The sequence below is a fragment of the Delphinapterus leucas genome, chromosome 8 (genome assembly GCF_059928025.1).
Source record: "Delphinapterus leucas isolate spDelLeu-1000000601 "Yukka" chromosome 8, BTC_Dleu_Yukka2, whole genome shotgun sequence".
In the NCBI taxonomy this organism is placed as follows: domain Eukaryota; kingdom Metazoa; phylum Chordata; class Mammalia; order Artiodactyla; family Monodontidae; genus Delphinapterus; species Delphinapterus leucas.
In genome coordinates this window covers 97,299,296-97,315,164 of record NC_143136.1, presented here as the reverse complement: position 1 = coordinate 97,315,164, position 15,869 = coordinate 97,299,296, and the positions used below count along the sequence as shown (strand labels likewise).

Sequence of the window (15,869 nt, the reverse complement as noted above, 5' to 3'; positions counted from 1 at the left end):
ATAAAAATGTATCTTTATTGTGTGGACAACACAACTAACGAACAAAGTCTGATGGACATTTGTGGGATACTGCCCACGCACAAGATAAGAGAATACACATTCTTTTCAACAACCCTTGGAACATTTACAAAACCTGACTATGTCCTAGGCCATAAGATGAGTTTCAGTAAATACCAAGTAAGGATTATCAAATAGACTACAATCTTTGATCACAATGTAATAAACTTCAAATTAGTAACAAAAAGATAATCATCTTCTCTGTGCTGTTTTCCCCTGTGCTCTAGGGAACTACAATTCCCAGGCTCCCTTGGGCTCTGACAATGGGAGACACTGGCAGCACTGACCTTAGGTTAGGAGGCAGAAAGGGGAAAGGCAGGATGTTTCCTGCTTCCTATGGATTGCCTCTCTTGGCTCCCAGCTTCTGTTGGGCAGTCCCCACTTTGGCTCTAACTCACTTCAGATGGGTCCAGCTTTAAGCTTGGGTAAAGCCACCTCCTTCTGTTGTCCCTTCAGACCTAGAAGTGGTAATGACTTTCTGCTGTTGATAATCTCTGGATTGCCTCGGTGTCCCCGGTTGGCTTCTCAATCCATGGCCACCACGAAATCAATTCTCTGTATTAAATTCCTCTCCAGTCAAATCTATATATCTATATCTATATCCACCCATCTATCTATCATGACCAATATAACCCCATATATTTAGAAATCACATCTAAATAATTCATGAGTTAATATTTAGAAATGAGCAATTACACAGGGACTTCCCTGGTGACGCAATGATTAAGAATCCACCTGCCAATGCAGGGGACACGGGTTCGATCCCTGGCCCGGGAAGATCCCACATGCTGCGGAGCAACTAAGCCCATGTGCCACAACTACTGAAACCCGTGCGCCCTAGAGCCTGCGTGCTGCAACTGCTGAGCCCACGCACCACAACTACTGAAGCCCACCTGCTCTAGGGCCCACGTGCTGCAACTACTGAAGCCTGCCCGCCGAGAGCCCATGCTCCGGCAACAAGAGAAGCCACCACAATGAGAAGCCCATGCACCACAACAAAGAGCAGCCCCCGCCCCCCGCTTGCCGCAAGCAATTAGAGAGAGGCTGCGTGCAGCAACGAAGACCCAACGCAGCCAAAAATAATAAATAAAATTTTTTTTAAAAAGTGAGCAATTAAACTACATACCAACATTTTGGGATGTCGGTAAAGTATTACTTACAGGGAAATTTATATCTCAAAAAGCAAGATCTGATGTTGACCCTTCTGCAAGTTTGGCTGACTTGTTTGTGCTATATTCACCACTCTGTTTGTTTTAACACTTTTCCTTTCTTATACCAATTCTGTATAATTCTTTGATTATTGAAGCATCCATAGCTCTGTTAAAAACTTCCACTGATACTGTCCTATTGGCCTTGGAAACAATACTTTCATCATCCATGCCTGCCCCAGGCATTAACTTTATGCTGGTTTCTGTATCCTAAAATTCGTATCTCTTGCCTTGCCTTCTCTTCTGAACACCATTCCCATGTTTACAATTGTGTATTGGACACACTACACATTTTTCAGAACAACAAATTTGACATGGCTAAACCTAAATTCATCATCCTGCTCCCCAGCCTCTAGAATCTGCTGTTCTTCATCCTCTGTGTGACCCTGTCACCTTCCCAAATACCCATCCTAGACACCTACAAGGCAGAGACCGCATCTCTTTCATAGTAATGGCTTTTGTTCCAAGCACAGAGCCTGACGTGTAACGAGTAGGCAATCAATACATTTTGAATCATCAAAAGACTCCACCCTCTCTCTAATTCCATATCCCTATTTTTTTATAGCTCTGTAATGCCCTCTCAAATCCATACTCTGCTTTCTCTTTTCATGTGACTAGTCTTCTTGACTGTTTACCTAGAGAAACTCTGAGAGTTAAATTATAGCTAATCTCATAACAGTGTTCAACAAACACCACCTTAAAAACAAAATGCTTCTTAGCTAGAAAAGCAGGACCTGACTGCGGGGTTCTTAATGAGGTTCACATAATTGAGAAAGAATGTGTTGACCCAATGGGGAGTTGGTATGCGGAAAAGACTGCAAAGGCTAATTATGCCAGCAGAGCCTAGTCAAGCTCTGTTCAGGATATCTCTCTGTCCCAGGACGCGGCTTCCTCTGGGGATGCACAAAGCCCAGTTGTTTCAACTTTTTGTTGTTGTTGGATTTAACTTCTCTAGAACCAAACCTAACCAACGCCTATATTTCTGGCAGTCCCACAGCTATTCCTTCAATTAGCCAGGCTCAGAATATTAAAATGATCTCTTGATTCCCCTCTAGTCCTCACATCTATTAATACTGGATTGATGCTTTTTCATTCTTACTCTTTTTCTTTGTCTTATTTTACTCCTCTCTCCTCTCTGCCACCCATAATTTGTAAGGCACTCATTAAAACATACCCAGACCAGTCCTTCAATTAGATCTCTTTGCCTCTTTCCACCCCTCCTGAGGGTCCTGCCCACGGCACCAGATTGCTCATCCTCTTGATACCTTTTACTGCATAATGACTTAACGACTGAGGAACAAAGATTCCCAGCATCCTTTCCATCCTGGTTTTTCAAATAGGCACTGCCTTCCTCAGCGAACCCGTGGTTCCCCTCTGGGCAGCATCACTGTGGGTTTCGGGCAGGTGGCTTTCTCCACCCTCTCCTGAACAGACTGTGCTCACACTGGCCCCCCTGCTGTTACACTCAGGGTGCCCAGTCACATCCACACTTCAAAGTCCCATTTCCTCCTAAAAACCCCTCTTGATATCCCTGGTGACACTGAATCCTTCCTGAAGCTCTGGCCTTCTTTAGGTCCAAGGACATTTAGGTGAGATGGATTTTCCATGAAGCGAATGAGGCTTACACTTGAAGGCCCCCTTCCTTGGACAGCCCCCTCCAAGACTGTATACCTAATTTTTATTTATACTTTAGTATTTTTTCCTGAAAGAAGATCTTCCAAGTTGTAAAAGCCTGAGGTCCTACATAATCTGGATCTGTCCCTGAATTTAGGCAGTTAATTCTATTCTTTCCTTGAAGGATTTTCTGATTGGTTAGTGTACGACAAACTTGTTTTCCCAGCTTGGTATGAGCTTCTTGCTACATAATGTTGTATAGTGTATAATGTGGTAGTTAAAAGGGTCATCAGTGGAGTCCCTCAGACCTATATCCAAAATTACCTCTGCCATTTCCTAGCTCTGCGGCATGTTTTATTTCTCAACTTGATTGAGCCTCAGTTTCTTTATCTGTTAAGTGGGAATGATTATAGTGAGGGCTGCATTATAACCTTCTGAGGCCCAAGGCACTTTTGCCCTCATGGGATGCTCACTCCATAAAAAAAAATCATAAATTATATTTTACAGCCATGTGAGTATAAAGACTAATATCCAGGGAAGATTATATTCCTTTATTTTCCCTTTTGATTCTAAAAGAAACTAAAACATTTTCATGGACCTCTAAAAGTATTGTGGACCCTAGGCATAGTACCTAGTGAGCAAAATGGATAAGTTGGTCCTGATTGCAGTCTCCACACAGTAGAATAATAAAATAATAAAAGAGACAATGCATGTAAAGCATTTAATAAAGTGCCTGACACACATTAGGTGCTCAATAGATGCCATTATTATTTTTGTTATTGTTACATTCCTCTTTTGTATCCTTCACAATGAACAAAAGAAAATAAAAGTTTACTAAATTAATTTACTAGAGCATATTTTACACTAAGCTATTTGTAGTGTTAAAAGATAAACTGAGACATACTAAAAATTTTAAAAGTCTATTTGAGCAAAAATCCACTGGAATCGGGCAGCACCAAACCGGAAGTGGTTAAGAACCACTTCACACACAGGAGCTAAGGGAAAGACTTTTATAGAGAAAAGGCGGAAAGAAAGCAAGGAAACAATTTGATTGGCTATAGCTTTAAGCAGTTGCCTTGTTTGGGAAAGCCTAGTTGGCTTTTTTTTTTTTTTTTTTGCGGTAAGCGGGCCTCTCACTGTTATGGCCTCTCCCGTTGTGGAGCACAGGCTCCGGACGCGCAGGCCCAGCGGCCATGGCTCACGGGCCCAGCCACTCCGCGGCATGTGGGATCTTCCCGGACCGGGGCACGAACCCGTGTCCCCTGCATCGGCAGGCGGACTCTCAACCACTGCGCCACCAGGGAAGTCCCTAGTTGGCTATTTGTGATAGGTTGTCCTTAGGTCTTGATTTATTCACCTGGATGCATTTCAGGCTTAGGTTTTGGTTTGCTTACATAGGCTACTAAGGTATTAAAGCCACATCAGTCTAAAGGCCTTCTTGTTTAATTAATTTAACAGTAGCAATAGGCGTTGGGAAACAGAAATATCACTTTATTGTGTATTGTGCTATACAATATCAATTAAAGCAGGGTATTATGTGTTTGCTTAAGTTTCCAGATTTGATGCACACCCTGTATTTACAAGAAGTGACTGCCTGCCAAGAAGGTGCTCAGGTACCTTCAACTTGAATTTCCCAGCAGAGACTCTTAAATATTAGATTCTCAGCCTCCACTCAGGAGATTCTAGCTCTGTGGCTCTGGAGTGGGATCTGAAATTACGGCAGTTTTAAAGAGCAGCTAGCTTTGTTGGAAATCGTCATCATAGGCAGAGCAGCAGAGGATAATGGTGGCTGAAAGGGTGGCATGTGAGGCTATAGCTAACCCCTTCCCAAACTCTGTAACACCCACCTCCCAAGAAAATGAAAACAGTGTGCCTGCTATGAAAACTCAGGTTCAAGTCAAGCTCCCTGGGCACTCTCTTCCTGACCAGATTGCATCTTTAAGCCTCCTTAGTAAAGTAAGTCTGGAGTCACCAGCAGAAGAGATATAATCTTGATGACAAATTGAAATTATAGTGGGTTAACCACAGTTCAGGCATACAAAAATGGAGTCAGGAGGCCATGGAGGATCTGGTCTCAGACACATCTCTGCACCAATGAGAACTTGAACTTTCTTTGAACTGTACCAGACCCAAAGACACTACCAGCTGTATTCAGAACGACACTTGCCAGCTGCAACCTTATGGTCTCAAGGTCTCCCCTTGTAATTACGCAACCCTTTCAGACCCCAACCAACCCTTCCTTAACAAGCACCCTTACTTCTTGCCACCTCCAGTTATAATTCTTGATAAACAATTCATGTAACTAGCAGTAACCTTCAGTTTTTACCTTTGTAAGCCTCCTGCATTTTGTAGTCTGGCAGAACACAATTCAAGTGCTTCTTGAACCTGTGTCTCCCAGGTTGCAGTCCTAATGAATGCCAAATTAGCACCTTTTTATTTCAGTCGGGTCTCCGCTTCGGAAATTTTGGTTAACAACCCCTATTGTAGCTTTTAAGGAACTTCCAGGATAGATGTACACACAACAGTAGGCTGGCACATTTTCAGGACCGATTAAGTATTGCAAGCATTGAGCATTCATTCAAAGGAGGAAGTAATCGCTACAGGCTGAGTTGTTGGGAGAGGCCTCACAGTGAAGAGTGACTTGAGCTGAATCATGGAAGAAGGTAGACCTAGGATGTGTCATGGTCAGGAAGAAAGAACACTGGACTGGGGATCAGGTGGTCTAGGAATAAACCTGGCTTTGCCATTCACTAGGTGGGTGTCTTTGACAATAAAGATATAGAAAAATATAAAACTGTCAACATCTCCTCTAAACAAAAGAAATTTGATATAAGAATATTAATATTTGCAAAAATATCATTTAATTCAAAAAGCATTATTGAGAACAAAGAAGGATACACACTATGGTAAGGAATCGTCCACCAGGAAGATAGAATCATCATGAACTTGCATGTACCCCCTCCCCCCCAAAAAAAACAGCCTTGAAATATGTTAATCTCCAAACTGGGAGAATTAAACACATATCTATCAGATAATTATAGGTCACGTATTTAAAACATTAATAAACATAATGAATAATGGATTTGAACAAAAAGAAGGAGAAACTGAAGCACAGAGCTGTGAAATAACTTGCCCAAGATCATATAGCTAGTAAGTGACAGAGCCTAGACTCAAACCCAGGAAGTCTTCTACTGCCAGCCTGCAGCTAAAGTGGCATTATGAAAATGTATTTACATAAAAATATACAAAATAAGTCAATTAAGCATTCAATATTCAACTCAACAAGTTAGAAAACAAAGAATAAATCCCCCAAAGAACAAACAAACAAAAATTATCAACACCAAAAGCCGGTTCTTTGAAAAGCCTTATAAAATTTCTTAAAATATTGACAGAGATGGGCTTCCCTGGTGGCGCAGTGGTTGGGGGTCCACCTGCCGATGCAGGGGACATGGGTTCGCGCCCCGGTCCGGGAAGATCCCACATGCCGCGGAGCGGCTGAGCCCGTGAGCCATGGCCGCTGAGCCTGTGCGTCCGGAGCCTGTGCTCCGCAGCGGGAGAGGTCACAACAGTGAGAGGCCCGCGTACCGCAAAAAAAAAAAAAAAAAAAAAAAATATTGACAGAGAAACTCACAGAGAATAAAAATATAAGAGAGAGGCAGATGTGAGCAAAGAAGGGGACATAATTAGAGAAATAGCAGAGATTTTTTAAAATTATAAATGAATAGTGTAAAGAACTTTTTGCCAATACATTGAAAACTAAAAGAAAGTGTATTTTTCTAGAAAACAAAAATTAACAAAATTGCCCAAAAGCATGAATGAAACAATACCCAACAAAGAAATGGAAAGTAGTCAGGACTCTCCCAGTACTCCTCTCTCCACTTACAAAAAGAGAAGGTGCAGACAATTTTATGGTGTATTTTAACAACCCTTTAAAGAAATGATAATCCAGAGTTTTTAGCAATTTACAAGGAGAAAGCGGAAGAGAAAGAAAGCCATGAACTTTATTTTATGAAGATATAATTACCTTGACACCAAGATGGGGCAAGGACAATACAAGAAAAGGAAATTAAAGATGAAATTTTTCTAAGTAAAATATTACCAAGGAGGCCTTTAGTCTGAGTCACAGTGGAATCTATTTGCCATGTGGAAGTAGAAAGAAGGCAGAGGGGATCTTAACTCAGTGAAACTGCTGTGTTCTCCTCACTGACCAGTTTCCCAGATTATGAAGAGTGGGGCATCCCCCAACATGCAAAGACAATTTTTTAAATTGGATCCTTCTATGACCTGAAGAAATGTGTTTTTATTTTCCAGTGCCATTACGACTGATACTTTGCTATTCTTCTTGATCTTGGGTAGGGTGGAACATGCCCAAGTTACTGTTCACCATTATAACCTCACCAGGATACCGTACAGTCTATACTAGATTACCTGAAGCCTCAAGAATTTTGCTGGAACCAATGACTCCAAGCTCCTTCTACAGCAGATTGCACAACAGGACTGCTTTTGGTCTGAGCTGCTTTTTTCCTCCTCTTTGGTCACATGCCTTATTATTTCTATTTTTATAGTCAACGCTTGGCTAAGTAGCAAGTTCACAAAAGGTTCTTGCAGGCTATCATTTGTCAAAATCTGTTTTAGTTTTAATTAATTAGTTAATTTAGTCTTCTTTATGCTGTGGATAAAAAGGCTCCCTGTATCAGAGATGGTACTTAATATGTTTTAGCTTTTCCTGCTTTTCAACAATAATCCAGTTGATAAGAGTTTTAAGAGCCATTTTATTTTATAGAATATATATAATTTTATAATTTGCTATTTGCATATGGAAGATAGTATTGAATATCCATTAGGAATAAGGGCTTTGGAGTCAGAAAAGGTGGGATTTAAATCTTGGTTCTTATAGAAAATGGTCTGTTTTTTTTTTGTTTTTCGCCACCCTATGCGCCATACAGGATCTCAGTTCCCTAACCAGGGTTCAAACCCGTGCCCCCTTGCATTGGGAGCATGGAGCCCTAACCACTGGACCGCCAGGGAAGTCCCCCCAATTGTTAATAGAGGTTACCTCTGGCGTGGGGCAGGCACTCCACTTTTACTTTACGCCCCCCCTCTGGATTATTTTAATGAGCATGTATAACTTTTGTAACTTGAAAAGAAGAGAAGGGAAGGAAAGGAATAGGAAGAGAGCTAATTTCTGTGACCTGAGGCAAACCATTCTGCCTCTCTGTACCGCAGGTTACTCATGCATTCTATGGAGAATAGTGAAGGGTTATTATGAGGAATACAGGAGATAATGCATATAAAGCATTTTGCACTTCACTCGGTACAAATTCAGCATCTAGTAAATGTTAGCTCTTACCCCTAGGCAAAGTGCTTAACTCAATATCTGGCATGTAGTAAGTGCTCCAAAAATGGTAAGTAGTCGAACAAACAAGCAAAAAATGGCAGGTATTCTTTCTTTTTTCTTCCAGTTTTACTGAGATGTGATTGACATACAGTAATGTATAAGTTTAAGGTGTACAGCATAATGATTTGAACTTCCATACATCATGAAATGATGACCACAGTAAATTTAGTGACCATCCATCATCTCCTATAGATACAAAATTAAAGAATAGAAAAACATTGTTTCCTTGTGATGAGAACTCTTAGGGTTAATTCTCTTAACTTTCACATACATAGCATACAGCAGTGTTAGTTGTGATTACATCCCTAGTACTGATTTATCTTCGAACTGGAAGTTTGTACCTTTTGACTGCCTTCATCCAGTTCCCCCTTCCAGCGCACCCCCCACCTCTGGTAACCACAATCTGATTTCTTTTTCTATGAGTTTGTTTGTTTTTGAAGTAAAATTGACCTACAACACTGTGTTAGTGCACAGCGTAGGGATTCAGTATTTCTTAAATTTCAAACTGATCACCACAATGAGTCTAATTACCATCTGTCACATACAAAGATATTACATAATTACTGACTATATTCCCTACACTGTGCATTTCATATCCATGACTCACTTATTTTGTAACTGGAAGTTTGTACCTCAATCTCCCTCACCTATTTCTCTCCTCCTCCCACCCCCACTCCAAATGGTAGGTATTCTTACTAACTGTATTTTTAAATTTTATTTTGCTCCTTCTTTTTTATGGCTAGAAGGTTTTCCTTGTATTTTGCTTTGAGCTGTTTGCAGTTGGTTCTTTGTTTTAAAGAAAAGGTACGCCCAAGTTGAAGGACAGTCTTCGAAGTAACTGGCCTAGACTTTTCAAAAGTGTTAATGTCGTGAAAATAAAGGAAGATTGAGAAGCTATTAATGCTAGTTACTTCTGATATTGATCACTGAATATTCATTAATATCTGAAATTATATTAAAATAATTAGTTACTAAATAAATGTAGATAATGTAGAAACACTGTGATCCATCGCTAATAGGATGTAAATTGATATGACTTCCCTGAAGGATACTTTGGCCAAACCTTTCAAAAACAGAAATGCACACACCCCTTGACCCAGAAATTCCACTTCTAAGAAATTATCCTGCAAAGATGCTTCTATTGGAGTAAAATGAAGTGATACAAATAAAACGGTATATTAATTGTATGAGCAAAGTTTAGAAACTCACTGGACCATCAATAATGGGATGCTTAAATAAATTATGATAGACTCATACAGTAGAGTAAAATAGACTTAATAGACTGCTTTAAATATACTTTTCTGGAAGGAATTCCAAGAGAAGGGAAGTTAAGAGAATAAGGCAAAGTATAGAACATTGGGCAGAATGTGCCCCCATTTGTATGTGGGGAAAATGTATGTATGTATGCAAGTATATACATTGATTTTATATGCAACTATTTGTATTTTAAATGTACATATACATATATTTGTATACTTACATATGTCTATATACATACTTTTTTTTTTTTTTTTTTGCGGTACGTGGGCCTCTCACTGTTGTGGCCTCTCCCGTTGCGGAGCATAGGCTCTGGACGCGCAGGCTCAGCGGCCATGACTCACGGACCCAGCCGCTCCGCGGCATGTGGGATCTTCCCGGACCGGGGCACGAACCCGTGTCCCCTGCATCGGCAGGCGGACTCTCAACCACTGTGCCACCAGGGAAGCCCTATATACATAGTTTTTAATACATTCATATATGTATGTATTTGTAAATGCATAGAATTGAGAAAACTGTGAGCTCCAGAGAGGAGACTGAGTTACCAGGAGATGGAGGGTGGGTGAGACTTATTTACCTTCGTATATTACCATTTTGTGTTTTTTGTGTTTGGGGCAGTATACAGGTATTACCTATGAAAAAAAACCCCAAAACGAAAGAATATAGAGACAATGCAGAATGTTGGAGAGCCAATCTGAAATCAGTTGGAAGGAGTGAACATTTGTGAACAGCGTGAGTGCAAGCAGATGGAAAGAGAACTGTACTGAACAATTCTCCAAATATAGAAACAGTCTACTGGAGAAAGTCAGACAAACATGGCGTGTCCAAAAATCTGTTTCCAGTTTAAAGCTTATCTTTTTACGGAGTGAGAATTTTCACATGACCCATTTCTTCTTTTTTTTGCAAAACTAAGGTAAAGGGGTTGATTTTATTGTATGTGAATTAAACTTCAATTAAAAATATACTGAATTTTTAAGGAGTTAATGATGACATATTCATACCATGGAATACTGCTCAGCAATAGAAAGTAAGGAATTACTGATACATACACAAGTTGGATGAATCATCAAGGCATTGTGCTAATTGAAAAAAGCTTGTCTCAAGAGGTTCCATGCTGTAAGATTCCATTTATATGGCTTTCTCAGAGACAAAACTGTAAAAAGGAAGACAGATCAGTGGTTTTCAGGGACTAGGAGTGAGTGACTGTAAAGGGATGGTAGGAGAGAGTCTTTTTTAGAAGGTGGGTGACGGGATTGTTCTGTACCTTGCTCATGGAGGGTAGCTGCATGAATCTATACATGTGGTAACATTCATAGCACTTTACCTCAAAAGAAAAAATCAAAATAACTATATGATAATTTATAAAATAAAAATGTTTTAGGTTAAAACACACACACACACACACGCACACACACACACACACACACACCCCAAAATGTGGGGATTCTTGGAAGAGCATAGCTCCAAGGTAGAGTTCATAATTTTAGCATTTAAATTTTGATTCTGTACCAGGAGTCAACAAGGTTTTGCTGGTGATTTGAAATTGTAGTCGCATTGTCCTTTTCAACATGGTAACCTTAACCCACTCCATGATTCTCTCAGAAAAAGTCAGGAAGTAATTCCAGAATCTCATCATTACCAGAACACAGTGGCTACACACAGTACTTTCCCTCCCATGTGAATGTGCCAGCCTAGTAGACATTGGTGGATGGTCACGACATACCCGGTAACACCGTTTTACAGTTCATTGTTACAACACACCCCAGGTGCTGGCATGAAGATAACTCAACAGAAGTGAAGAGCCACAGATTCTAGGGCAGTGTCAGATCTAGAAAAGCAATCACAGCACCAGTTCCTTTTCCCACAGTGGCTTAGCAGCTTCACGACTCTCCAAGGTAGAGAGGAAAATCAAGTCAAACGGGCCTTCTTGAAGACAAGGCATGAAATACCAGAGGTCATCTTTGTTCCTGGTTGTGACACTAAACAAGTATTTGCTGATATAAGCTATTACACATTCTCCCCACTTCTTACCTAAGCAGTCAAAAGTTAGCTCTTTTCTTGGAGACGTAGATAGGGCAAAAATCCTACCTAGCATTCTTTTTCTTTTTTTAATTCTATGTATTTATTTTTTAATTGAAGCATGGTTCATTTACAATATTGTGTTAGTTTCAGGTGACAGCAAAGTGATTCAGTTACGTATATATGATTTTTTTCAGATTATTTTCCATTATAGGTTACTACAAGATATTGGATATAGTTCCTGTGTTACACAGTAAATCCTCGTTGCTTATCTATTTTATACATAGTAATGTTTATCTGTTAATCCCATACTCCTAATTTATCCCTCCCCCTTTCCTCTCCCCTTTGGTAACCATAAATTTCTTTTCTATGTCTGTGACTCTGTTTCTGTTTTGTATATAGATTCATCTGTATTATTGTTTAGATTCCACGTAGAAGTGATATCATATGATATTTGTCTTTCTCTGTCTGACTTACTTCACTTAGTATGATACTCTCTAGGTCCATCCATGTTTCTGCAAATGTCATTATTTCATTCTTTTCTTTTCTTTTTTTTTTTTTGCGGCACGCGGGCCTCTCACTGTTGTGGCCTCTCCCGTTGCGGAGCACAGGCTCCAGATGCGCAGGCTCAGCGGCCATGGCTCACGGGCCCAGCCACTCCACGGCATGTGGGATCTTCCCGGACCGGGGCATGGACCCGTGTCCCCTGCATCGGCAGGCGGACTCTCAACCACTGCGCCACCAGGGAAGCCCCGATTCTTTTTTTTTTTAAGATGCCTTTCCTTTTATTTTTTTAAATTTTTAATATTTGTTTATTTATTTACTTATTATTAATTTATTTATTTTGGCTGCGCCGGGTCTTAGTTGCAGCATGCGGGATCTTTAGTTGCAGTATGTGGGCTCTTAGTTGCAGCATGCGGGCTCTTATTTGCAGCAGGCGGGATCTAGTTCCCTGAACAGGAATCAAACCTGGGCCTCCTGCATTGGGAGCATGGAATCTTAACCACTGGACCGCCAGGGAAGTCTCTATTTCATTCCTATTTATGGCTGAGTAATATTCCATTGCATATATGTACCACATCTTCTTTATCCATTCATCTGTTGATGGACACTTAGGTTGCTTCCATGTCTTGGCTATTGTAAATAGTACTGCAATGACTATTGGTATGCATTTATCTTTCTGAATTAGAGTTTTCTCTGGATATCTGCCCAGGAGTGGGATTGCTGGATCATATGGTAACTCTATTCTTAGTTTTTAAAGGAATCTCCATAGTGGCTGTATCAACTTACATTCCCACCAACAGTGTAGGAAGGTTCCCCTTTCTCCACACCCTCTCCAGCATATATTATTTGTAGATTTTTATTCTTTCATAACCTACTTATTTTACACATTTGTCCTAGACTTCATCCCAAATAACCCTAGAAAAAGCCACTTGTTATGGAGCAAAATGGGCCGATGGATTGAATTATCCCTCCACTGAGGAAGAAACTATCCTGAGAAGGCTGCATAAAGTACTTCCTGGTTGAAAGGGCTCTGGCGTCAGCGTCTTGAATTTGAATCCCAACTCTGAAATGTATCAGTTGTGCGACCTTAAGTAAGTAACTAAACTTCTCTGGCCTCAGTTTTCTTAATTATAGGCGCTAAAAGGACTTACTGAACTGGGCATAAGATCAAATGACATAATGCCTATAATGTGTCTAGTACGAGGTTTAATGCATATTCAGGACGTGTGCACCATTTTCACCTGTGAGGTCATTAATGTGACCAGGAAGGGGTAGGAGGTTCCAGGAAGGTGTTTAAATCCCTTTTGCCGCCCAGTTCCTCTACTGTGTTTAGGGTGACCTACCACATTCCCAGTACAACTTGGCCTGCTTCCCTGCTAGGCTGGTTCCTATCCCCTTATGTCCTTTGCTGAGCTGCCAATCAATCTGGGAAACTAATCATCACAGAGATGTTAGTGACTTTATTTGACTTCTCCACTTAGAGAGTGGTGGCTTAAGAAGTGTACTTTAGGCAGGGAGCAGCTGGGGCCAATCAGCAGCCTTCAGGTAATACCTCTTTCCATACAGGTCAGCCCAGCAGCCTGGGCTGTGAGTTGGCCACCCACCTTACACTACCGGCTGGTTGGGTAAGTGGGTGAGGCCATCCTTCTCATGCTCCAGGGTCCTTGTGCACATTGATGACACCCATCTTTCTGCTTCCCTTCCTTTCCTTTCCTTTCCCTCCCAGATCAGAGTGCAGTAGGGCTCATTAAAGCTTTATAGGGATAGTGCCAATAAAGAACTTCAGGAACTGGGCTTGGTCTGGAGAAGACGTATTAGTTAAGATCAACTGTATATGCTCTGGGAGTCTTTAGGTGGCCACTCCTTCCATTGGTGTTTAATATTTATTGCTTCCTCATAATCTTGGAGCTGCTATCTTGCCAGTTTTAGGAAGACTGGGGAAAAAGTCCTCTAAATATTTGTTTTCTACCACATAATATATTTACTCTTTGGCTTGAAATTTTGAGTTTTGTGTTTCTTATATAAATTATGAATAAAAAAATAAATTAAAATCAGTACTGCTTTCCGGCCAAATATAGATTATTGTGCAACAGTATACTATGTATAAGAATATCATAGGAAATTGGAAGGGTTATTCCTAGATGAATTTGACACAACACAATGATAACACAGTAGTAATAATGGAACTATGAATGAAAAAAGAATCCGTAAGTCCCCAGAACCTGTGAACACGATGGTACACAGCAAGGGGGAATTAAGACTGCAGATGGAATAAAGGTTGCCAAGGGGTAAGAAGTGGATTTATGTAGACATATGTTGCCACATCCCTTTCCTATTCAATTGTTCCCTAAAAAAACATATTTCTCTCCTTCACCTGCACATGTACTTTCTATTCTCAGTCCTTCCAAATATGCCATATTCTCTCCCAACCTCAGGGCCTTTGATCATTCTCTCATCTACTGGTTAAGTCCTGTTGTTCCTGAGATCACAATTTCAGGTTGATTCTTTCAGGAAGTCTTCCCTCATTTCCTCCACTATAAGATTACCATAGCAGTACTTCCCTGGTGGCACACTGCTTCAGAATCCTCCTGCCGGGTGGGAGGGAGGGAGACGCAAGCAGAAAGAGGTATGGGAACATATGTATATATATAACTGATTCATTTTGTTGTGAAGCTGAAAGTAACATACCATGGTAAAGCAATTATACTCCAATAAAGATGTTAAAATGAATATATATATATATATATATATATATATATATATATATATCAAACTGAAAAAAAAAAGAATCCTGCCAATGCAGGGGTCACGGGTTCGAGCCCTGGTCCGGGAAGATCCCACATGCCACGGAGCAACGAAGCCCGTGCGCCACAGCTACTGAGCCAGCATGCCACAACTACTGAAGCCCACATGCCTAGAGCCTGTGCTCCGCATCAAGAGAAGGCACCGCAATGAGAAGCCCACACACTGCAATGAAGAGTAGCCCCAGCTCGCCACAACTAGGGAAAGCCCGCGCACAGCAACGAAGACCCAATGCAGCCAAAAAAAAAAAAAAAATAGATTACCATAGCAACCTGTGTGTCTTCATCTTGGTATTTCTCACACTGAGTTGTAGGCTGTTTACCTGCGAGGTTCACCTCCTTCCTCCAAGACTGAGAGCTCTATTAGGTAGGGGATATTTCAGTATTTTTCATTATTGTGTCATCAGCACCTAGCACTACCTGGCACAGAGTAGGAACAATACATATCTGTCGAGAAAAGATCTCTCCATCCTATGGCAAAAGCAATAAATATGTAAACTTGGCTGGCTATTGACTCTTTTCCAAATGCCTGAAATCTGAGAGCTCAAAGCAGTTTTTATATCTGAATGCCACATAGCAAAGAAAGGGCTCTCTTTGAAGTTAGTGGGCCCAGAGAGGGTCTGTTATCAATAGACCTACCTCCTACCTGCTGCTGGAGGAATTTGTCACAATTCTGAAGAGTATCGAAGAAGGTACGGTTCCCGGAAAAATCAAACCAGTGATCTTTCCAGAGCCCCTCCTTTTAGGAACCCAGTACAATCCGTCTATTCATCTTTCTGGTAATGATTTTTTTTTTTCCTCCTCAAAGCACTCAATTCATTTTCCATCACTGGCATGTAATCCAGAAATAATAGAGGTCAGCCTAGTATAACTCATATCCGAAAAGGGAAAGTGCCGACACCCTGAAAGAAAAGCTCTGAATTAAGTATTCCCGAAAATAAATCGGGGGATATGAAAAGGCCTGTTCAGTAGATGATGCCTCTTTCTGTTGTTTATTATAAACATGGTTCC

General features: G+C 40.7%; 1 protein-coding gene across 1 annotated transcript in view; it reads left to right on the top strand.

The window, feature by feature from the left end:
• The window catches only part of LOC149748598 (uncharacterized), a 92,824-nt gene that overhangs the window by 51,948 nt on the left and 25,007 nt on the right, over window positions 1-15,869 (top strand). The window contains exon 5 of the mRNA XM_089915927.1: window positions 12,955-13,148. Within this exon, the coding sequence (XP_089772053.1) occupies window positions 12,955-13,080 (126 nt within the window). The 3' untranslated portion in view covers window positions 13,081-13,148. The remainder of the gene's footprint in view (window positions 1-12,954; window positions 13,149-15,869) is intronic.